Genomic DNA, 24,390 nt, shown 5'->3' on the forward strand with positions numbered 1-24,390 from the left:
GAGGTTCGGGGACAAGAGTAGGATCGTACAGCAGCACTTCAGAGCGCTTCGTGAACTGCAGCCCGTGACCTCTCCATCGGATACAAGGGAGTTGCGAAGGCTTTACGACGCAGTCCAGCTGAATGTCCGCTGCCTCAACGTCCTAGACATCCCAACTAGTAGTTTTTCGGCGATGCTCTACGACGTTATGCTTCACTCTTTGCTAGAAGAAATCATCGTGGCGTTCCACCGCCATAGACGTCTCCAGGATGAAGCACAAGGCACGGGACGCGCTGCTTCAGGAGAGGCAACCACAACGTCTTGCGAAAAACTTGAGCAGCTCTTGCGGTATACACAGATAGAGCTCGAAACAAGAGAGCAATGTGCTCCATCGACGTCCTCTACCAAAGGCAGCGGGAACAACAGAAAGCATGTGCCGTCGTCATCGGTCCTACATGCATCCGAAGAATCAAAGCAAGTATGGAACGAATGTTTCTTTTGCAAGTCTAAGAGGCATGAAACCGAGGCATGCAGGGCTACCTTGACCATATCAGAGAAAAAAGACCGGCTGGCTAAATTTATGCGGTGCTATCGATGTACTATGAAGGGCCACCGCGCGAACGAGTGCCGGCGGAGGTTGGTGTGCACAACATGCAAAGGCAGGCATGCTACAACGATGTGCGACCCAGCTTATCGTACGACAAGAGGCGAGAAGTCACCCAACGTTGTCTCTGAGACTACTAAGCCGATAAAAGAAGAGTCTCCGCGTTCTACTGCCGTTACAAGCTGTCAACTTGACGAAACCGTCAACTTACAGGCTTTCCGTTCTTGGATTGTCGGTTTCAACGAGACGTCTTATGTCAGAGGCATCATCGACGGAGGCGGTCAACGCACGTTCATTAAGGAAGACCTGGTGACACGGTTGGGACTAAAAATCCTTAGAGACTTGCCTTGCGGTGAACACGTTTGCATCTGACGCTCCTTCTCGTGTGAGAAAGTGCAATGTAGTCGAGGTTCGCCTACGTAGCCAGTTTGATTACAACGAGCACGTCATCGAAGCCATAGCCATGCCAGTAATTTGCCACGACATCCCTGCCACGGCTATGGAATGCTCCTTCGCAGCCAAATTGCGAGAGCAAAATTATAGGCTGGCATACGAGCAACTGTGCCTAGAGAGTGTGGCGAAAAAGGCATTAGCCTGCTCATAGGATCTGATCACTGTGGAAGATCGTGAGCGGTGACATCATACGCAGCACGGAAGTACAAGGATTGGTAGCGGTCAAGACCACTCTCGGATGGACGCTCCAAGGTCCTGTCACAAAAACGAGCTTCATAAGCGGAACATCCGAGGTGGTGATATGCGTCCTGCGAGTTCAAGCTGAAGGAACTAAAGGATTGGAGCAAAACACACTGGAGTCATTTGGACGTTAGATGCCATGGGATTGCACCAACGGAAGCAACTCACGGGTGCTCAGACACCTTGTCTGTTTTCGAGAGTAAGATGACAAAGATAGGAAAAAGGTACCAAGTAGCCGTGCCACGTAAACACCCGGATATCGAGATGCTACTAAGACAACTACAGCGTCGCACTTACCCGACTACGAAATCTGGTTAAACGTATCTCGAAGTCAGAAGGATTGCTGGAGAGATATGAGACAGCGATTCGTCAGTACATTGTTTCCGGCCACGCTGAAGTTGTACTTGACAACGAATCAATAGATGGCCCTACGTACTACATGCCACACAGGGAGGTCATTCGAGAGGACTCACTCACCACCAAGATCCGCGTGGTCTTTGATGCGCCGTCTCACGCCAAAGGAGAGAAATCTCTGAACAGTTGCCTTGAAACTGGACCGAACCTAAACCCGGACCTACTTCAGGTTCTCCTCCGTTTCAGATGGTATTTAGTACCAATGACAGCAGACATCGAGAAGGCGTTCTTGCAAGTCGAGATAAGAAAAGAGGACCGTGACCTGTTCAGGTTTATGTGGTTTGACAAAAGACCTGATGTCCCTTTCAAGGAAGAAGAAGTACAGATTTGGCGAATGACCAGAGTACCCTTTGGATCTACAGCTAGCTCATTCATGCTTACGGCTACTATCCAGCATCACTTGAAGACACAAGTCCATCCCGAAAAAAAGGCAGTAGCACAGCTACTTCTGAAGTCATTTTACGTGGATGACCTCTTATTCGGAGCGAATGACATAGAGGAAGCAGCAACTCTTTACAAGTACACGAAAGAACTGATGGATGGTGCTGGCATGCCTTTAAAAGAAATGGAGCTCAAGCTAGCAGAGAACTGGAACAGCTGTTTCGACTCCAACGATGCGCTTACCCAGGATAGCGCTGGACATCAAGCCAAAGTTCTAGGAATGGGTGGTCCAAAGAAACAGGACACCTTTTATCTACAACCCGGAGAACATCCTGACATCCTGAGCCAAGTCAAAGGATAGCCCCATTGAAAGCTCTATCATTGCCAAGACTAAGCTAATGGGTGCGTTAACAGGAGCAGACTGTTAAAATATGTAGTGAAAACATTCGGCGATCTCATGCCCAGAGCGCAATGTTTTCTCTGGACTGACTCAACCATAGTGCTTGGCTGGTTACAGCGAGAGACTTCGACTTTAGACGTATTCGTCAAGAACCGAGCCAAGGAAATTCTGGATAATACGTCGGAATGCACCTGGAGCCATTGTCCAGGAGAAACAAATCCTGCGGATATGATTACCCGAGGTGTATCTTTAGACGCATTGGCTACCGACGTAGTCTGGTGGCAAGGACCCCGCTTGGCTCAGTAAAGACTCAGCAAAATGGCCAGCTGTAAAGAAGTCACCGCCCCAGATAAACGACATGCTAGGCATAACAGTGACAAAGCCAACGACGCTGTACTCAACAGGCAGCGCAGTGCATTTAGCCCCACTGCTGGATGCCACGAAGTTCAGCTCACTGCACAAGCTCCTTCGGATCACAGCATGGGTGCAGCGTTTTGTGTCCAAGGTTAGGTTCAAGACTAAGGAAGATGGAGCCATATCTGCTGAAGAAATCTTGGCAGCCGAGAGATATTGGATCCGCCAAGTTCAAACTGAAGCGTTTCCCGACGAGCGGAGGTGGCTAGAAGACAAACAAGGTTCACCCAGTAACTCATGGGTAGCACAACTACACCCATTTATCGACGAAAGCGGGCTTCTACGCGTCGGCGGAAGACTAGAAAATCTCAGAGACAGCTGGGACGTGAAGCATCCATTCCTGCTTCCAAGTCGACACCGTTTCACCGAGCTGGTATTTAGCGATGCCCATCGGCGAGTCATGCACGGAGGTGTAACGGCGACAGTACACAACGTACGCGAACGCTTCTGGATCCCGAGAGCGCGACAAGCGGCAAAGAAAGCAATGAACCGATGCATGATATGCGTACGTCTTCGCACGAGACCCACCGTGGCGCCGTACCCGCCGCTTCCAGCTTGCCGCGTAGAAAAGACGAAACCTTTCGACACTACAGGAATTGATTTCGCCGGACCATTGTATGCGAAGTCATCCGAGAGCTCCGATTCCAAGATGTACATCGTTCTTTCACGTGTGCAGTGACGAGAGCCTTGCACTTGGAACTGGTCCTCGGATATGTCGTCAACTGCTTTCATATTGGCATTCCGGCGTTTTAGTGCAAGAAGGGGACTGCCAAGTACCATTTACTCCGACAATGCCCTTACCTTCAAGAGGACGTGTCGGGAGCTACAAAAAAATGTGGAAAGTTATTCGAAAAGACGACTTCCAGCTTATATTGCAAACCAAAGGATACAGTGGAAGTTCATAGTCGAAGCGGCCCCATGGTGGGGAGGCTGGTGGGAACGATTGGTTGGGACTGTGAAGACGGCACTACGAAAAGGTTTAGGCCGAAAGCTGTCTGTGCGCAGAACTATCAACCATCTTGACTGAGGTTGAAGCGGTTTCTCAATTCACGGCCACTAACGTATTGTCGTGATCAGGCCAGCGAACCTGCAGCTCTCACGCCAGCGCATTTCCTAGTCGGCCAGCAACTGACGACGTTACCAGAAGAAATACATTGTCAAAACAAGGCGCGAGCCACGGGGCCAAAAGAACTACCAGCGCCGTTTCCAACATCGACAGAAAATGATGGAAGACTTCTGGAAGCGATGGAAACATGAGTATTTGCTTCAGCTACCATCTGCTCATCGCTCACCCGCGCATCACTCAAGAAAGTTAAAGGTCGGCGACATCGTGATTGTGGACATTCCTAACACGCCCAAGTTATTCTGGCCACTAGCCCGGGTTCAAGAAGTGTACCCAGGAAACGACGGAGTGGTGCGCGCCTGTTTAGTGCGATTACAGGGAGGCAAAGTAGTCAAGAGGCCAGTGCAGAAGCTACATAGTCTAGAGCTAGATGATACCACATTTGAGGCCCCGGAGGATGTCGGAGATCAGCAGACGACAAAGAAGAGGAATTGATAGTGGGCTGCTGTCTCCGAAGCTAGCGCCAAGAAGTCCGTGCACCACTATCATCATGTACTTTTTTTGTGTTCGATTGTCGCCATTAAAGGCATTTCGTTGCAGTCTCATGGATCCGTCTTTCTGGCGGCGCTACGATTAGAAGGCCGACGTTCCGCAACAGTGCCACTGGCCCACTGCTACCTTGCGACACAATCCCCGCGGCGTAAAAGCGCCGACCCGGCGCTGGTCACGGAAGTAGTGAGGCGGACGGCACATATGGTTTCAGTCTTACGACGTGCATAACAGTGGATGGCGTTGGCGTTGACTGCACTGAATCGGTGACTCGCTGTATTTCATATGTGAGGTCAGTGACCTTCCGCAGGACTTTGTATGGTCCCGTCATAGCGAAATAACAACTTTTCTGAGAGACCGATGCGACGACATGGGGTCCACAACAGGACAAGTGAACCGGGTTCATAAGAGACATCTCGGTGTCGGCGATCATACAGGTCTTTTTGAGAGGCATGAGATGCTGTGAGGCGCTCTCGGGCAATCTGTCGTGCTGTGTCGGCTCGGGCAATGGCATCGAGAACGTATGTGACAGGCGAGTTCGAGCCAGTGGGAAGCAGCGTGTCAAGAGGGAGGAATGGCTCACGTCCATACAGAAGATAAAACGGGGAATAACCTGTGGTGTCATGCCTGGAGGAGTTGTACAAGCGAATGTGACGTAGGGTAACGTTGCGTCCCAGTCGCGGTGGTCGGCAGAAGCGTACATCGACAACATGTCGGTGAGAGTGCGGTTCAGGCGCTCCGTAAGCCCATTAGTTTGCGGGTGGTATGCCGTTGTGAACTTGTGGTTTGTAGAACAGGAACGAACAATGTCCTGGATGACGCGGGACAAGAAGTATCGGCCTTGGTCGGTGAGAAGCTGGCGAGGAGCACCGTGATGCAAGATGATGTCATGCAGTAGAAAGTCGGCGACATCAGTTGCGCAGCTGGTGGGAAGAGCGCGGGTAATGGCGTAACGTGTGGCGTAGTGAGTCGCTACGGCGACCCACTTGTTCCCGGATGCAGAAGTGGGGAATGGTCCGAGGAGGTCGAGCCCGACGCGGTAGAATGGTTCGGCGGGGATGTCAGTAGACTGAAGGTGGCCGGCTGGAAGCATTGTTGGTCGTTTTCGACGTTGACAGAGGTCGCAGCTGCTGACGTACTTTTGCACGGAGCGATAGAGGCCTGGCCAGAAGAAACGGCGCCGGACGCGATCGTAAGTGCGTGTAACTCCAAGGTGACCGGCGGTAGGTTCATTATGGAGCTTGCCAAGAACATCTGCCCGCAAGTGGGAAGGCACGACGAGAAGGCGTTCAGGGCCGTGGGGGCGCATATTGTGGCGATATAGAACACCGTCATGAAGGCAGTACAAGTTTAGAGAACTGCTTGGAGTTCCGGAACTCAGACTGTCAATGATGGGACGTAAAACCGAGTCGCGGCGTTGCTCAAAACCTATATCGAGGAAGTCTGATATTGAGAATACCCCAGACTCAGCGGGTCTCTCTGCGGTGTCGGGTGGATCCACTGGGTACCGTGACAGACAATCGGCGTCCTGATGGAGTTGGCCGGATTTGTAAACCACCGAGAAGGTGTATTCTTGAAGGCGAGGAGACCAACGACCGAGGCGGCCCGTAGGATCTTTGAGCGAAGAGAGCCAGCACAGGGCGTGATGGTCAGTTACAACAGTAAAGCTGCGGCCGTACAGGTATGGGCGAAACATAGCAACTGCCCAAACTAGAGCAAGGCACTCTCTTTCAGTGATTGAATAGTTCTTCTCCGCCGTGGACAACAGTCGGCTGGCGTAGGCGATGACGCAGTCTCGTCTGTGTTGACGCTGAGCGAGAACAGCACCAATCCCATGGCCACTTGCGTCGGTGCGAACCTCTGTCGGGGCGATGGGATCAAAGTGGGCTAATACTGGAGTAGTTGTGAGGGCTGTAACGAGCGCCGAAAACGCAGCAGCTTGAGGTGAACCCCAAGTAAAGCTGACGTCTTTCTTGAGTAGTTCTGTGAGAGGACGCGCAATATCGGCTAAATTCCGGATGAAGCGGCGGAAATAGGAACACAACCCGAGAAAGCTGCGGACATCTTTAGCCGAATTGTGTCAGTGCGCGAATTTTGTCGGGATCAGGCTGGACGCCAGCTGCGTTAACGAGGTGACCCAGTACAGTTATTTCACGACGGCCAAAACGGCATTTGGAGGAGTTCAACTGTAGACCAGCGTTGCGGAATACCTCGAGAATAGTGGAGAGGCGCTCAAGATGGCTTGCGAATGTTGGTGAAAAAACGATGACATCGTCCAGGTAGCACAAGCATGTTCACCACTTGAGGCCGCGTAGAAGGGAATCCATCATCCGCTCAAAGGTGGCGGGAGCATTGCAAAGCCCAAACGGCATGACCTTAAATTGGTACAGGCCATCTGGGGTTACAAATGCGGTTTTTTCTCGGTCTTGCGGATCAACAGCGATCTGCCAATAACCAGATCGAAGGTCAATGGATGAGAAGAACTTGGCGCCATGAAGGCAGTCGAGTGCGTCATCGATGCGTGGCAAGGGGTAAACGTCCTTCTTAGTGACCTTGTTGAGGTGCCTGTAGTCAACGCAAAATCGCCATGTATTGTCCTTCTCTTTACAAGCACGACAGGAGATGCCCACGGACTAGCCGATTGTTCGACGACACCTTTGGCGAGCATCTTTTCGACTTCTTTCTGGATGACAGCGCGTTCGGCAGCGGACACACGGTAAGGGCGCCGGTGAATTGGGTTGGCATCGCCGGTGTTGATGTGGTGGGTCACAACCGATGTCTGGCCTAAAGGGCGGTTGTCAAGATCGAAGATATCGGCATAGGATATCAATAGACCACGCAGGTCTTGTGCTTCAGTGGGCGGAAGATCGGGCGCTATCATTTTCTCAATGTCAGTGCGTGCAAGGTCGAGTGCAGTGAGCGAGTTGGCATGGTGACTAGGAACACCTGCTGATAACTGAGAGATATGGCAATTTTGCAGTGACGACACGACGCCGAGCGTAATACCTGCAGGCAGCACATCGGTGGTTAGACCGAAGTTCAAGAGAGGTAAACAAGTCTGGTTGCGGCATACTGTGACCACAGTGTGCGGTACGGCGACAGAATACTTCAAGACGACGTCGGTAATCGGTGAAACAACATATTCACCATCGCGCACAGGTGGATCAAGGATAAGCTGGACGTACGTTGCGGCTTGAGGCGGAAGATACACAAACTCCATGGCACATAAGCGACTGGGAGCGTCATGGTCAACGTAGGCGTCTAGAGGGAGTTCCAGCTGAAGAAGGCCCGTCGAGCAGTCGATAAGAGCGGAGTGCGTCGAAAGAAAGTCGAGACCGATGATCACGTCATGTGGGCACTGCGCAAGCACGATGAACAATACGATGGTCTGACGGCCAGCAATACACACGCGAGAGGTGCACATACCAAGAACTGTAGATGTGCTCCCATCGGCAACTATTACTGCACACTGAACAGGAGGCGTGAGCACTTTGCGCAGTTTTTCCCGGAGAGCAGCACTCATCACTGAAATCTGTGCACCAGTGTCTATTAGGGCTGTAACGGTAACGTCATCCACCAAGATTTCTAAAATGTTTCGGCGCGTAGGAATCTTCAACAGAGGATTTGAAGTTCGGGTCGTTGTTGCAGCCTCACCTCCGGGAGCTGCATGGACTAGTTTCCCGAGGTCGAGGGGACAGGCCGCGTAGGGGACGTTGATCGACGAACAAGCGGCGATAGAGATCGACGGCCTTGAGGTGACGGGGATCGGCTGAACCTTCTGCTTGGAACGTGGGCATCAGTAGCCTGGAGATCGGAACGAGGAGAAAACCTGCGCGAGTTGCTTTCAAATCGACGCCATGTCCCGGTGTTCCAGGAAGTCGACGACCACCGATTGCGACAGCGGCGCGCAATGTGTCCTACGCGAGAGCAATGAAAGCAGATTGGCCGATCATCAGTTGTCCTCCATTCAGCAGGGTTTCGGTAGCGTGAAGGGTACACTGGGATCTGGTTTACGACGGCAGGAGTGCTCTCGGGGGTGCGAATAGAGCAAACAGGTGCTATGCCGAGATTCGCAATCTCTTGGCGTACGACTGCTTGTATGAGCGATGCGGTGGACGCATTAGCCTGTGGAACGTCAGCAGGAACCATTGCTTCCAGTTCACGACGGACGATGCGGGTGACATTTTCTGACGACGTAGCCACCGTGAACGTGGGGGGGTCTTGGCAGGTCGATGTGGCTGCAGTATTAGGTAGTCGTACGAACTGGCGGCTGATGCGACGACTCTTGGCCTGCTCAAAACGCTGACATTCCTTGACCACGGCGTCGACGGTGGTGCAATCCTTCACGATCAGTAGACTGAACGCGTCGTCGGCAATCCCCTTCAATATATGCGCCATCTTGTCAGCCTCCGTCATGTTCGCGTCAGCCTTTCGACAAAGGCCCAGTACGTCCTGTATGTAGCAGACGTAAGACTCTATCGACGTCTGAACGCGGGACTCGAGATCTTTTCTTGCGGCCTGCTGGCGACCAAATGGCCTGCTGAACAACTCGATGAGCTTCGACTTGCAGGTGTCCCAGGTGGTTAATTCCGACTCGTGCGTCTCGTACCAAACGAGTGCGGTCTCCCTGAGGTAGAAGACCACGTTGGCGAGCATCAACGTGGGGTCCCACCTGTAATACTCGCTGACACGCTCGTACAATGCGACCCAATCCTCCACATTCACCTTGTCTTTGTCAGCGCCCGAAAAGGTTCCTGGGTCTCGAGGAGGCAGGAGAACCACATGGGGCTGCTGCTGCTGTTGCTGCTGCTGCGCCGGCTATCCTCGGTCAGTCATTGCAGGAAAAGGGAGGCGACGACGGCTCCGAAGTTCCGTGTTGGTTTTCCGAGAGGAAACGCAGGCAGGCAGGCGTATCCAGCACCTCCACCAATAATGTTACGAGAAAACGTATATTTACAAATATATACAAGCAGAAATAGACGCTGAGACAATGGCGGACCGGAGCCTGTCCCTTCAGCACTTCGTCGTTGTCCCTCTTCCAGAGTGGGCCCCACTACTACCTTGTGCCACTGGCCCACTGCTACCTTGTGACACTTTGTGACACCTTGTGACTACCTTGTGACTACCTTGTGACACTCAGCAGTTTCTTCAAAATTGCTTCATTTGCCCTCGGAAGCGAGGAGGAAACGGAAAAAAGTTGAGAAAGGAAACTCGCTTTGGGTGCAGGAGCTGCAATAGGCCCCTTTGCATTATTCTGTGTTTTGATTTGACTAAGTATGTGGTACAAATATTTTTTCAACATCGACTAGCTACTTTTTAGTGCATTCAGATTCGAAATTAGCAATAAAAAATAGGCACTTGTGGTTGGGAAATTTTCAAAAAAATAAAGCACTTAAAGGGCTAGGTACACAGCAATCGCTTGCACATTCTAGGCTTCTGTGCATGACAAGAACCTGCGGATTCCTCCCTGATGCTTCTTTCACGCTTTCAGTGCTAAAATTACTTGTACTTGGATGTTACACCTATAAAGATGTTCATTGGCGGACACTCGGCGAAGATAAACGGCTGCGACAGTCAAGGCGGGGCCGACTCTGCACGAGCTACGTTCTGTCCGAAGAGGGCAACCCACTAGAAGGTGCCAGAGAGGACGACCCACTTCAGAGTTCCAATAAGCTTCGCTACACACCGCTTTAATGGGGGCCTGAGCCGCTTTCCCGCGTAATTATAAAGTAAACTCAGTATGGGAGTTCATTGGCTGAAGACTCGATTACCGCCCACGAATATATTGCCTCACGAATCGACTGTGTGAAGAATGAGAAGAGTTACAGGAACTTGTCGGAAGCTTTAGGCGTCTTTTTTCTTTAGACCCAACGAGTGCACGGGAAGCTACACAGCCACGTGCGTTCCTTATTATCACTTTTGTTGTATTCCGTTTTCGCCCACAAAGACTGCCAGCGACGCTCAGCGCGAACCGCGCCTCAGTGTTCGAGAAGGTTCACTAGATTAGTAGATCGTTTTGTTAAGATTGCGCGCAAGACGCGAACGCTCGAGCTTATTCTAGAACATGCGCAACGAGCAGCGATATCGCTGGAAAGTTCGATAGCGCCTGTATAAAAGCCGACGCGCTTCACCACTTGTCAGTTGATCGACAGACGACGCCCTGTTCGCCGCAATCATTTTACAGCGTGTATTGCTGTAGTTCTAGTTCTCATTTTCCGGCCACAAGTTCGGCCAAATAAACAGTTTCACCCTGCAAAGGCCGACTGCTGTCTTCGTCGACGTCGCGACCACGTGACAATATTGCCTCACGAATCGACTGTGTCAAGAATGAGAAGAGTTACAGGAACTTGTCGGAAGCTTTAGGCGTCTTTTTTCTTTAGACCCAACGAGTGCACGGGAAGCTACACAGCGGGCGATGACGAAAGGGCAAGAAGCTGTGTCAGTGTGCGTCATGAACTGGAACGCCCGTCATAAAAGGCGTTCCCTCACTCCCACTATGATTCGGTGGTGCTCTAGTGATTCCACAGTGTAACTGTATAATGTGGAGCCGGCTCGTGGTGACACCCGTGAATAGAAGCGCATCTGATCCGAACGGCGCTCTTGGTCTCAGCTATCGGCGAATAGCAGCAATCTTATACATGACAACGTACAGCTGGCGTCCCGCCCACCGAAGAGAGCAAGGATGGGCCTCTCCAAGAAAAGAGCGCACTTGAGAAATTGTCAACATTGCGCTGGGCTTGAAAATGCCCCTTGCCATGCGTGACTGCAATATTTGGATGATGTGTTTTTTTTAAAGACGATAGTCTTTCTTGGGGAACTTAAACGCAGAAATTTTGGTCTGTCTTTCTGTCTTTCTGTTTGTCGGCACGTCACCCGATTCAGCTAACCGGCCAAAGTTGAACCACTTGCTTACTGCCCACGCATCTTGAACTGGTACGGCTGTTCATTCTTGTGAACGTTGTCGATCAAAAAGTAAATATTACGCATATCTGAGGCGTAACATCATTACGTAAGTATTAGGTGGTGTGTTCCTTTAATAGAAAATACATAGATACGCAATTTTAAAGACCTTGATGGTATGCGTTTAACGTTGAGACAGTAACGCGTTTATTAAAAGATTGCCACAGCTGAAGCGATCAGCGGTCCAAGCCGAGCAAGCGCGAGCGCCGACAACAACCGTCTTCGTCTTCTTCTTTCGCAGGCGTTCTTGTCTGCGCCCTACCATGTTACTAATCACTCCCCCGCGGAAAAGGAGCCATCCTGGCGACCTAAGGAACAGGTGCAACTGTGGGTCATAATGCGGCTTCAGTCGATCGACGTGAACAGTCTCGCGGCCGCGACGACGGCGGTCCGTAGATGATTGAACAGGCTCAATCATATAGTTAACTGGGGATACTTGACGTAGGACGCGGTAGGGGCCTTCGTACTTAGGCAGTAGCTTTGTGGAAAGGCCAGGAGCGGAGGAGGGAACGCGAAGCCACACCAACGTTCCAGGCGAATACGACTGAGGAGGCAGGTTTTCGTCGTGACGGTCATTCTGGCCCTACTCGCCCTACAATGTTACAACCCTAGTTTCTTAAGGTGCGCTGAAAATGCGACTGCGCTGAAACTTGTCTTCCTCCGTGCCCTCTGCACAAGCTCATGTTGTGTTTCGGTTTCGGTTCAGTATTGCGTTGTACGAATGACAGGGGGTGCCACTCTGGCATTCCTGTTTTACCCAGGCGACGTGTAAGCAAGAGAGTTTGCGGACAGTACTCGTTGAGTGTGGACGTTTCTTCTCCTTCGGCGCATCGCGCCAAACAGCGTGTTCGGGCTGGCCGGCGTCCCCACCGGTCGCGTTGGTCACCGCCGCTCTTCGCCTGCCGCTGCGCCGGGACTACCAGGCCGCAACACAGCACTCATGTTTCCCGACGTATTGCCAGATGGCGTCAGTATCTCACGCAGCGCCTCTTCTATCGGCTTTAGACGACATTTGCAGCGAAGCACGCAGATACGCGGCCAATTTTTTTTTTTTTTTGCCAAGCACGAGGGGCGCTTCAGAATCCTTTTAAATTCACTGTAACAACGGCTTCTAAGTGTTCGAAAATTGTTCGACAAAAACTTCATGATCTCACTCGATTCACTTTAGGCAGTGCTGAATTACGGTCTCTAAAATCGCTATTCATTCGCTTCAACTCAACGGCGTCGTACAGCTTTCCTTGGCTAATCGATGCACGTGATTTCGCTTCCTTACAAGGTGTAGACAACTGCCGAAGAGCCAGAAGGCATATCTTGGTGCACAGTTGCAACCAGGAAACGTCGAGCTGAGCAAGACCGCAGTGCAGAGAGCAGCCAAGCCAGAGATTCTCGTCGATGGTGGGCGGACAGTGCGGTTTGTGCTTAGAAAAGCGACTCTAAAACACTTCTCCGTAAGGAGCTCCGCTAGCACGTTTTAAGGCTCCGTCTTTTATTGACGGATAACGCAGATTAATAGTGGTAGCTGTTTATACCTTAGGCAGAAACATCGATATAAAATGTTTGGTGTTTTACTCATGGTTTCAATTTTTAAACGTGCCCCGCTGCACTACAGAAAACTCTATCGATCGGTATAGTCAAGTCACCTGTGGAGATGATGGTAAAATTTTGAAGCACTTCAAAGTGTTTGAAGGCGATTTTGTTGATATAAATTCAACATAAAAAAACAGTGCTACTCTAAACAATTGTTTCACTGTGAGGAAGACTTCTTTGTACTGCTCAGCGCAAACACAGAAGACACTCCAGCATAAGTACAGCGAATTTTCAGCCTCTTCCAGACAATTTTTCGAGGCTTCTCTTTGACGAAAGAAATTCCATTCCATGGCTTCATCCGTTTCAGGAGACTAATTTTTCTAAGATAAAAGCGCGACCTGTAGTCGACAACTCGAAAGTAGCGGTCATCCCCTGTGTGCAGGAGGTTTCTCATATCAAAAAAGCCGCATGTCGTTCAGGTGTGCATGACTTTTTTTGCACCCGAAAAACTTTTATAATTGCGCGAACAAGTGCACGGGAGCCAGTTTTACACTTCGTGAAGCAAGAACCAAGATCAGCGCCTACTGGAATGCAAAAGGGGGCCTGTATACGAAATCCTCTCCACTTGCGGCAGAATGTACACGGCGGTCCACTTTTAGAGGGAATACCGGGGTTGGCCAGCAGCTGCAACGAGTTTCGAGCAGGCGTTGTGGGCGCTGCGGGTGGTGGTCGTTGGTCGTTCGCTGGCGTCTGCTGCCGCGCTTCGATACGTCTCGAAGAAAACCGTTCACGCGGCGAAAGAGTCCACCGCACGGCGCTCACAGCGCCTGCGCATGCTCGTTGTAGTTGCTGGCCGGCGGTGGCGCCGAGTAGACACCACGCGCTCCGGTATTCCTATTCAGAGTAGACCAGCATGCACTAAGGCCAGTCTGTGCGCCGCCCTAACGACCGTCGGGGGGGGGGGGGGGGGGGCACGCCGACAACGTGACGGATACATATGAGATTATTCTGGCGATTCACTGTCCTAAATGCCGGTGCTCCCCTCCAAGAAACAAATGTGGTGCGCAGTTACAAGAATAAACTTAGGCCATAAACTTTCGAAACTCTCACAATATGCGCAAACGCTCAACGCGTGTTAGCGCCATTTCGCTTGTCCTATCTCATAAAAAGTACAGCTTTCTTCCGCACTGATTATGATTAACGCGTTTGTTTTTATCGTCGGATTCATGCACTGTAGCAACAATCATCCTTCTTACTTTTCCTGCTTTCTTTCACAAGCTGTATATTTCTTCACGCAGAGCAAGTGCACTTGTTGGCAGTAAGCCGGCGTCTTCGTGTGTCCTTTACTCGTCCTTGTTTACAAGCAACGCTGTTTTTCTTCAAGATGGATTAATGCACTTCACGTATCAGGAAATTTGCAGTTACGTGCTCAAAAAAACTACATATCTCTCTTTCTCTCGGTAAGTTGCTTCACCGATGGGCCCTGCCATGCCAACGGAGGGAAGGACACAGCCGTTGACTGTATGAGCTTTCTAGGCTGCATAGTCACTGCAGCCGCTACTGGGTGCCGCATGTGCCGGCGCTGCGCTCTGAAATGTGCTAGAATAAGGCCTCCTCTATAGACGGTTTCAAGACAGCGATAGTAGCAGCACGTGTTGTGCCCCAAGAGACTTTCGGTTCTTCATTTATCACTCTCCAACACCGAAGCGGAAAGCGTGCTTTTAAGTTACACGAGAGTAAGGAAAGACCCTTTTTCCGCCTTCAGATGGAAGGAAGACGCATAAGGTATAGATTAGAAGCATCTTTGTTTGAAATATTTGGCTTGGCACAGGGTGAAAGTGCTGAAAATCTGCGGACTACCCGCCAAGGCTTTTGTTCCCCGCCAATGCTACGTCAGTGCACGAAACCGGAAGCCGTCCAGGGTCTGTGTTTGTAAACAGCGAAACAGTTTATTGGAAAAGTAGAGAAGGCGCTGGCTGGCACTGCTCTGTTGCGAAACTAGCACGCTCGTCATAACATCGAAAGACAGCCGGCGCGCTCAAAAAAATACAAAAAAAAGACACAGAGAATGCCACTTGCCCCTACGTCATCTTTTCGCTTATAGCGCGCTAGTGCTAGACGGATTCGGAAAATCTTTGCTGCAGTCAATTTGTAAGGCGATAAACTTCGATAGTGAGGCAATTCGACTATATATGAAAAAAATATGCCAGGTCGTGTTTATGAGATCGAAGTAACGCTGCACACCGCGCAGTGTCGAGCGCGCGCCAGAAGAATCATCTGGCGAAAGTGAGACGTGATATTACTAAGCAATCATCCATAAATAGTTTAGAAAAGGTGCAGAGTATTATGGTTGAGATTTCTTTTTTCGTTGCTATGCTTTTTATATTAACACATACAGATAGTAAAAGAAACACATTTCTCGCACTAAAAAGCATATAGGGGCGTGACTGCTTTCAAGACCGCTGCTTTCAAGCTGATGAAAATGCGCACATAAAGTTTGTCTTTCGTTTGTCTTTCGTACGTGCTGTACACTAGTGCTTGTTTTTTAAGAGGCGTCTTTTTATCGCGTCGGTGCAACGTTTTCGCTTTCAGGGAAAGTGCGCAAAAAGCGTGGACAAAGAGTGATACGTTTTCGTATGACCGTTTTCCTTACTATTTTGGCCAGTTGCTTGTTAGTGCCAAATTGGAGTGATCGTTGTACTGGATTGCGCAACCATGTGGCACCAATATGCGCTACGCAAGCGCTCCGAGCTGTGTCATCAGGAGAAGTGAAGATACCTGACCCCGCAAATTTCAGTTGGAACAGTCGTGTTTTTAGATGCGATATAATAATAATATATAATATCTGGAATTTAACGCCCCAAAACCACGATATGATTATGAGAGACGCCGTAGTGGAGGGCTCCGGAAATTTCGACCACCCGGGGTTCTTTAACGTGCACCTAAATCTAAGTACACGGGTCTCAAACATTTTCGCCTCCATCGAAAATGCAGCCGCCGCGGCCGGGATTCGATCCCACGACCTTCGGGTCAGCTTTTTTTTTTTAGATGCGAAGCAGCTCTTTGACTAGCCCGTGTAACGCTGTCCCTCCGTGCGTCCGTACGAACGCGCCGCAACGCGCTCCCCTCGCCACTGGTGTTGGAGCGGTGCCAAGTAGGTCACGCCTCAGCTGCGCGTTGACGACCGCTCCCCTCGCAGTGCGCGCTGGCGTCACTCTCTCAATCGCCTGCCACGCGCTCGCCGCAGCGCCCGCAGCTGCCTCCTCGTCCGTTCGCCCGCAACACCTGCCGCTGTACCTCGCTCCCAACCTGCCGAAGGAACAGGTTCAGCGCTGTCTGGAGGAGACGCTGACTGATTGCGGCGAGGCGTGTCGACGCGCGCCTCTTATAGTCGCGGGAGACCTCAACGTCGAAGTCGGCGGAGGAGGAGGAGAATGGCTCGTCGATTACATGCGTGACGTGCACTCGCTGAAGTGCGTGTCGGCGGAACGGAAACTACCCACCACGATAAGGGGAACGTGCATCGATCTGGTCTTTGCCAACTTTGACGTCGAATGTCTGCAGGAACCTCTCAGCGTGCACTTCACCGATCACAAGGCCGTGGTAGTCAAGGCGAAACGCGCGCCAGCTCCGGTCCAGCGCCCGTGTCCACTGTGAAGAAACGACAAGACCTACGCCAGCCATCGCTTCAAACGAATCTTCCAGCGCTCACCGCAGCACCCGCGTTAGCGCCGTTCAACCCGTGACGCCACCCGTGCGCAACGCTGCTGCTTCGCATCCTATCAGGGTTCCCTTTGGGGAGATGGTGTTAATTTTTTTCTTTAGGTCTTAATTTTCGGCGCTCAATAACCCCGAACTGCGTGCCGCTGTCGACGTTGTACTTGCTTATTTCTTGTCTGCCGATGCTTCAGCCAACGCAGTCAGCAAATAAAACAATAGGGGCACGGAAAGCATTTTTTGGCGTCCTTAATTACAGAATTCACCATGGGCTTCGAAGAGGCCATTCCCGCAGCTTACCCGGCAGTGTGATATGAAGTGTACGGATATCAGCGAAGTAGTGCGCCCATATGGTCAGCTTATAAGCGGTGTTCTGCTAGAATATCCTAGCATTTGTGTAGTGCTAATTTTCGCATGTGGTCCCCAAGGTCGCATGTGGTCACCTAGCACATTCGGGGATTCTCAGCGCGTAGATGCTGCCGCATAGGTACGTATAATGAATCAGAGAATATAGTCTTTTCGACATTAAGAGGAAGAAATTCTTTTTCACTTACAGGATTTGTTAGGTGGAACCGAAGGCTGCGGTCCGTACGCTGAAATTATATTGTGCAGTTGTTATTGAGGTATCTGAACAATGTTCTTATCAATTTACTATGAACACCAAGTAAAGCTGAGGAAGAACCAAGAATCCGTTCAGTCCGAACTTTAGCCACAGAAATTATTTATAAAGTAGCCAAATGGTAAGCAACTTTAGCCACGCTAACAATTTCATGAGTGGTACGACGACATATCATAGATGCCTTTTCTATATTAGCAGTTTGCCAATGATAACCTGACTGATCAGACAAAATGACATATCAGCTATATTATACCATGAAACAGAATTTACTGTAGCTGATAGTTTGTTACGACACGGTAATAAGTTACCATGAGCATTTCATCAGTGCATTAGATGCGAAAAGAGAGCTACTGTTTGGTACGCCTTCATTATGTGGTCGGTGCAGACCTTTCGAAAACGCCGACAAAGTTGTAGAAATACACATGGCATGTGCAAGTAGAGTAGAGTAGTAACTTGAAGATTTGGCTGGCACCCACACCAGGGTATGTACCAGGGACCCGTCGTGTCATGTAATTCTACTGATGCGAAAATAAACGTCATTGTCATTGTCTTTAATTGTCCAGGCTATTGACAGCGACGACAGCGATGCTGGTGACAGCCGCATGACTGCACGTGTGCGCCTAGCAGACGAAATGGCAGCTGAACCACACGTCACTTGTTTTGGTGGCCATGTGCTCAGCTGAGACGCGGCCTGGAGGTGCCCGCGAGGCAGCGCTGCTAGCGCTACAAATTGGTGGGCATGCCACCTGTTCTGAATCGTGGTCGATACTGGACATATTAACCAGTTTAACAGATCGTCATTGGTCCCTCGGTTGCACTTTGTGTCACGAATCGCTCCTAGATGCGGAAATATTGGTGTGTAAATTTGATGTCAATGCTCCTTTGAACATAAATTTATTTAGCGCTTTTGCTCCTTATTCACAAAGTATGTGTAAGCTAAATGCAAACCACTTCGGTTACACTAAAGTGAAATTCCACCACATGCTCCCTTTAGAATATTACCACGGAAAGCCATCTATATTGACATCTATAGTACAAATTTTGATTACATTGTTGTATTATCAGCAACTGCTGAATGCATCCGGGATTGCTGCAGTAATGCCTTGAGTCAAGCGTGTTACTAGCATTACGTTTACTACATTGCCTTGTCCTTAGCGCTCATGTTATTACGCGTGTGCTCAATTGGAATAATTTTCAATCATACTTTATGTATTTGAGTTGTACGTTCTACATAAAACTTTCATTTACCAGTTAGCACGTGTACTCGTCGTTAGATAGCCCTCTGTCTTACTCCTCGCCGTACGAAGTGCACAGAGAGTGTGCTCATTAGAGCAGGTATCTTATAAGTTTCGTATGCTCACGGCTTTCGGTTTTTGAAATCGCGTAGGGAAATAAAAATGAGTTCTGGTAAACGCCCTAAAGTATAGCCTGAAAAAGTTTTGTTATAAATCTGTGTGTATTTACATGTATGTTCCGCACCTCGGTGAGCAATATGTACCGTGTCTGCCTCTAGGCAGCCCATTACCAAGTGCGTTGAACTCAACTCCTCGGCTCCCCTTTCCCTTCGCGCGGACATACTGCGCAGTGGCGTGAGTAGGCATTACGCCATTCGGCTAGGTTTCGAACATTTCTTCGCGGACAAGTCGTACCAAGTGGCGTGTTCCTATTGCATTTGGGCGTCATAATAGCCTAACAGTAACACTGACCGCGAGCGCTATTCTTCGACGGTAGAGCCTCCATTATTGCACTTGCAGTAAAAAACTACCTTTCCCCCGAAACTATCACGTTACTAGCGAGCTTAGCTCCAGTCAAGGGTACTTGCCTTGTTTTCTACATGCCCCGCTACAAATGAAGGAACTGAGCAGTTATGTGAAACGATTCGGTTTATTGACTGAAGTTAAGCGAAATGAAGAAGATCTATACTCATTAGATTACACAGCTGCACTGAATGATTTTGACATAGCGAAACTTTTAAAAACAGCAATATGTTGCAACTTTGATTTAATTAAGGGGAGCGTTTAATTATGACACTGCGACAAACTACCCAAATATCTCAGTTATTGCCACTTTGCAATCAAAATGCAAGTTCGGTGAAGTATAACTGCCTTGACAGACTTACCAGGCGGGCTGACTCCAATTGCAGGACCTGGTACACCAGGAGGTGAGGGAACAACTGCTACAACTGGAGCCACTGGCGTACCTTGAAATGTAAGATTTCCCTAGGATATGATGCTTCAAGATTTGCATATAACACTGCACATTGAATGTGTTAATGAACAACATACGGTGCATTGAAATTAAAAGTATTCAAGGTCCCAGTGCTGGGTAGCAAACCTGACGCTGATATCTGGTTAGCCGGCCTTCCTCTTCATCTCTCTCTCTCTCTCTCTCTCAAGGCCTTAAACGAGGGTTACAACATCATCTGCCCCTCTAAAAGAGCTAATGCGCTAAAGGCATATTCTAATGTGACAAAATTTGTACATCTTGAGCTTTGTCATTACAATGACAGTATTGACACAATGTTTTTTATCCTGCGCCTTGTGTGTAAGTCAAATAATTTGAAACGTATGCCGCTTTCATACTGTCACGTGGTCGTGACGTCGACGAAGGCAGCAGTCAGCACGTCGAGATTAAACTCTTTATTAGGCCGAACCTGTGGCCGAGAAGCTGAAAGCTACAGCAATACACTGATAGCGGCGAACAGAGCCTCGACCGTCGATCAACTGACAAGCGGTCAAGCGCGTCGGCTTTTATACAGGCGCTATGGAACTTTCCAGCAATATCGCTGGTGGCGGCGTTATCTCTCGACAAAGTCAAAGTCAAAGTCAAAGTTTATTTTCCATTCTGTTGTACAGAAAGAAAGGACTGTGAAAAAAAGCTGTGTTAGACAGCTTGACTAGTTCACAGCCCCACAGAAAAAAGAAAGCAGAAAATAAAGTAAAAAGTCGGAGCGGTAGCAGCACCGCGGTAGACATGGCGATATGGCACCTCACGGGCAGTGCGCCACAACGCGGCGCACACATTGTAGTTGCGATTTTAATACATATACGAACCACAGATTGAAAACGAAATTATTACACTGTGTAGAAAACATAAACATGGTAATACGACTGTCATCCAGAAACAAAATATAAGACATATACACTGCATAAAAACACATTGTATAGATTACAACATTATACATTATATAGATTACAACCCTAGACGTATCTACATGCAAGTGGAAAAAGCAAATATATATCTAAGAGGTTTGATTTGGGACTGAGAGAAAAAATATGTAACTGAATGTACTATTGATTTAAAGATCAAGTATTATATTGCAAATAATTCATGGATGTCGTGGTATGAGCAGTTGAATAAGTCAAAACCTTTTTGGTCACAATAATTCAGAAGAACTGGAAGAGTGTATGATAAACGCTGTTTGCCGGAGTTTAACCGTGTTTTATCAACCTCCCACTTCTCTCCATGACAGGTGGGGTAGTTTAGATTCCTTGCACGCAGGTTGGCTAGGCTGCGTAGATTTTTTATGTGCCTAATAGTTTCTGATCTGAATTTTCGGCCTAATGCATAATTATATAGCTGGTGCGCCTTAATTATTCCTGAGCTAGAAAATAAGGGTCTAGTGGATGCCACAAAATGAGCATCGAATATATGCCTAATACATTTTTTCTGAAGCATGTATATTTTATCAACATTAGTAGCCGTCGTTGTACCCCACACCAATTGACAATAGTTTAAACGAGAGTTAAAAAGTGAATTATATAGCAAGAGCTTAATTTTTTTTGGAAGCAAATACCGAATTCGACCAATTACACCTGTTACCTGAGCTAATTTTTGCAAGACATATCCCACATGATAATCCCAGGTCATGTTCTCGGAAAAAATTGTGCCAAGACATTTAAAATTGTCAACAATCTCAATTTTCCGAGTACTCAGCATTATATCTTGGTGAGATGGAATTATTTTGTTCTTCGCTCGAAATATAACAGCTTTTGTTTTGTTTTCGTTAATACGCATAGCATTTGCTTCTGACCATCTTTCTAACGTCTTCATTGTTTTGTTACAAGTTTTTATAAGCTCGTTAATGTCATGCCCTGAAAAGAATATACTGGTATCATCGGCATATATGATATATTTAGCCTCGTTGGAAATATTTATAATATCGTTAAGATATATGTTAAATAATGGTGGTCCCAATATACTGCCTTGCGGCACTCCACATAGCACAGGTTGCACACTGGAGAAAGAGTTATTTATGCATACAACTTGTCGTCTGCTGGATAGGTACGAGTCCATAAGCGATAGGACCTGGCCTCGAATACCATAGCAATGTAATTTATTTAGCAGTATTTTATGATTAACTAAATCAAAGGCCTTGGAAAAATCGACAAAAACGCCAAGAACGAATGCCTTTTCTTCGAATTTTGTTAGTATATACTCTTTTTGCTCAAAGCTGGAAGATTCGCATGCGGCGCGCAATCTTAACAAAACGATCTATTACAATCGTAAAGCTTCTCGAACACTGCTTCGCGGGCAGCCTCGAGCGTTCATAACCGTCCTTGCTGGTCAAACTCGAACACATCAAAATAAAAGAAGAAGCGGGTGTGGCAATACAATTGTGAAAAACTTCAACATGCGAGTTAGAAAAAGCTTCGCGTTATAAAATTGAAGATTTATCTTGTTTCTACACACTTCCCCACGTGTTTTTTTATATAAGACATCTACGGAAGCCTACATGGAGCATTCATGTGATGGCGAAGAAGTTAGCCTATTTGCAATATCTTTCATTATTACTAAATTACGAACATGTACATTTTATAAACGCCCAATAAAACGAGCGGTCTTGACTAAATAAGAATGTGCAGCTGCTAGTTCGTGCTTAAATTTAGCTAATAATTTATACGAGTTACGAACTTGCACCGAATCAGAAAACTTGTGTTTATCGCAGTTGGAAACACCACACAAATTCAACGTGACGTTACTCACCGCTACGAGTAACGTCGTGTTTAACTCGCCGGTACGAGTAACGTCGTGTTCAAGACGTCGGTACAAGTAATGTCGTGTTGGACTCGTCCCTACGAATAACGTCGAGTAACGTCGCTAGTAACATCGCGGAGAGCCGTTTTTGGTAAAACATATGTTTCAGCGCAATTTCGAAGCATAAATTGCGCGAAACATTCACGAAATTTATTGAAAAGGAAGTGCAGATATCAAACTTAATATGTAGTAAATGCTATTATCGTTAGTTTAACTTCATCTCAATGTTTAAATCTCCTCCACCCTGTTTTCATGTGTAGGGTAGCAAGCCGGTTTCCCTGAACCTCCCTGCCTTTCCTTCTCTACTATTTCTTCTTCTCTTCATGTCACAATAAATTTTGAATATACAGGCGTTTAGTTCCATTTAGAATGCGATTTATTCCCTCAAATTTATTTGATAGCAAAAAGATACGATATACTTATAAGATTTCCTTTCGCTGGTTATTTGATGGGAATAAATATCGGGACCCAGATATCCACTGTGTTTTTTTTTCGCTATGTGCACTCGAAATACAGAAAATGCCAAACTGGCGGATAATTTTTCTGTGACCAACGCTTCTATATTGTTTTTCATGCGGCCAAATTTTTTTGCGAAGCTAACATCAAAATGATTGTTCTGAGCCTGAAACCTTGGGCTGCAGTAAATTTCATCAAAATCGGGAATGGGGGCTAGGACGACCTATTCAATATTATATGGAAAAACCCAGCTACTGCTACGGCTGTTGTGAGTTCAGATTGAATCCTGTTTAAGAAATAGTGTTGTTAATGAAAGCAAATATATCAAAAATTCTGAATTTTTTATTTTCGCCAAATTCAATGTCGTGGAATAAAGCTGAACTTTCGGGGTTGATAAGAATAATCAAAGCGCTTTTGCTGGCAGGAGGAAGAGGAACACCGCTCTCGCTCCTTTCACCCTAGCGCAAAGGTAATGTTTTTGCTAGAGCTGTTTGCGCAAAAGACGCATTTGGCTCATATGTCTCAAGTAGAATTCTTAAAACAAAGTGTGTAACCTGCTCCCCTCATAAACATCTCGTCGGAATGTCGATGTGTACATGAAGGTGAAACATAATTGGTTTCTGATGAATGCCTCCATTATAGTTAGATGAAAAATGCTTGAACGAGGCGTGTCACTGGAGCCTACGTTTTCTCTTTTGACTACTTTTATGTATTGATTGATACATAAAAGCAACCTCAAGGATAATTCCGATCCTAACTAGACAAAGTCGGAAGGCAATAAAACTCAACTAGAACACGATTTTTGAAACAAGCCGACAGAAAGGGTATTATTAAAAAGCCTCTGGACAAAGCAGGTAGTCTAGCAACCTGGTAAATTGAAAAATATAAAGGCGAGGTTATCAGGCAGCTCATAAAGAATACCCATTACCGAAAATTAACTTCCGACACAACTCTGAGTATAGCAACGACGTACAGCATATTGCCACGTGCGTTTCCTATTATCACTTTTGCTGTATTCGCGTTTCGCCCACAAAGACTGTCAGCAACGCTCAGCGCAAACAGCGCCTCATTGTTAGAGAAACTTCCCGATTATTGTAGATCGTTTTGTTAAGATTTCGCGCAAGACGCGAACACTAGAGATTATTCTAGTGTTTGCGCGGCAACCAGCGATAACGCTGAAATATTCGACGACACATGTATAAATGCCGACGCGCTTCACCGCTTGCCAGTTGATCGACGGTCGACGCCCTGTTCGCCGCTATCAGTGTATTGCTGTAGTATGACTTGGAGTTTCCCGGCCACAAGTTCGGCCAAATAAACAGTTTAATCTCTGACGTGCTGACTGCTGCCTTCGTCGACGTCACGACCACGTGACAATATGATAACAGATTTTCTGGCCAGGGGTATTGGACCTACAGCCGAGTACCGCCTCTTGATGCCTTAAGGCTCGTTCACGCTGCGACTAGCCCTGGTCGAGCGAGCTAGATAGTAGCAAATGGTCGCTAATGGCCGCTTCGGTCGCAAAGCAACTGCCTTGGCTCATTCGCTCGCTGCTCGATTTCTTAGTCGCGTGAGTG

The 24,390-nt window shown here is 48.1% G+C and overlaps 1 protein-coding gene across 1 annotated transcript in view; it reads right to left on the minus strand.

Annotated features, from left to right (window-relative positions):
• The window catches only part of LOC119383695 (uncharacterized), a 66,164-nt gene that overhangs the window by 17,351 nt on the left and 24,423 nt on the right, over positions 1-24,390 (minus strand). The window contains exons 4-5 of the mRNA XM_037651968.1: positions 19,440-19,520; positions 17,256-17,294 (exon numbers count right to left, since the gene is read on the minus strand). Of these exons, the coding sequence (XP_037507896.1) occupies positions 17,256-17,294; positions 19,440-19,520 (120 nt within the window). The remainder of the gene's footprint in view (positions 1-17,255; positions 17,295-19,439; positions 19,521-24,390) is intronic.

The sequence above is a fragment of the Rhipicephalus sanguineus genome, chromosome 2 (assembly GCF_013339695.2).
Source record: "Rhipicephalus sanguineus isolate Rsan-2018 chromosome 2, BIME_Rsan_1.4, whole genome shotgun sequence".
In the NCBI taxonomy this organism is placed as follows: domain Eukaryota; kingdom Metazoa; phylum Arthropoda; class Arachnida; order Ixodida; family Ixodidae; genus Rhipicephalus; species Rhipicephalus sanguineus.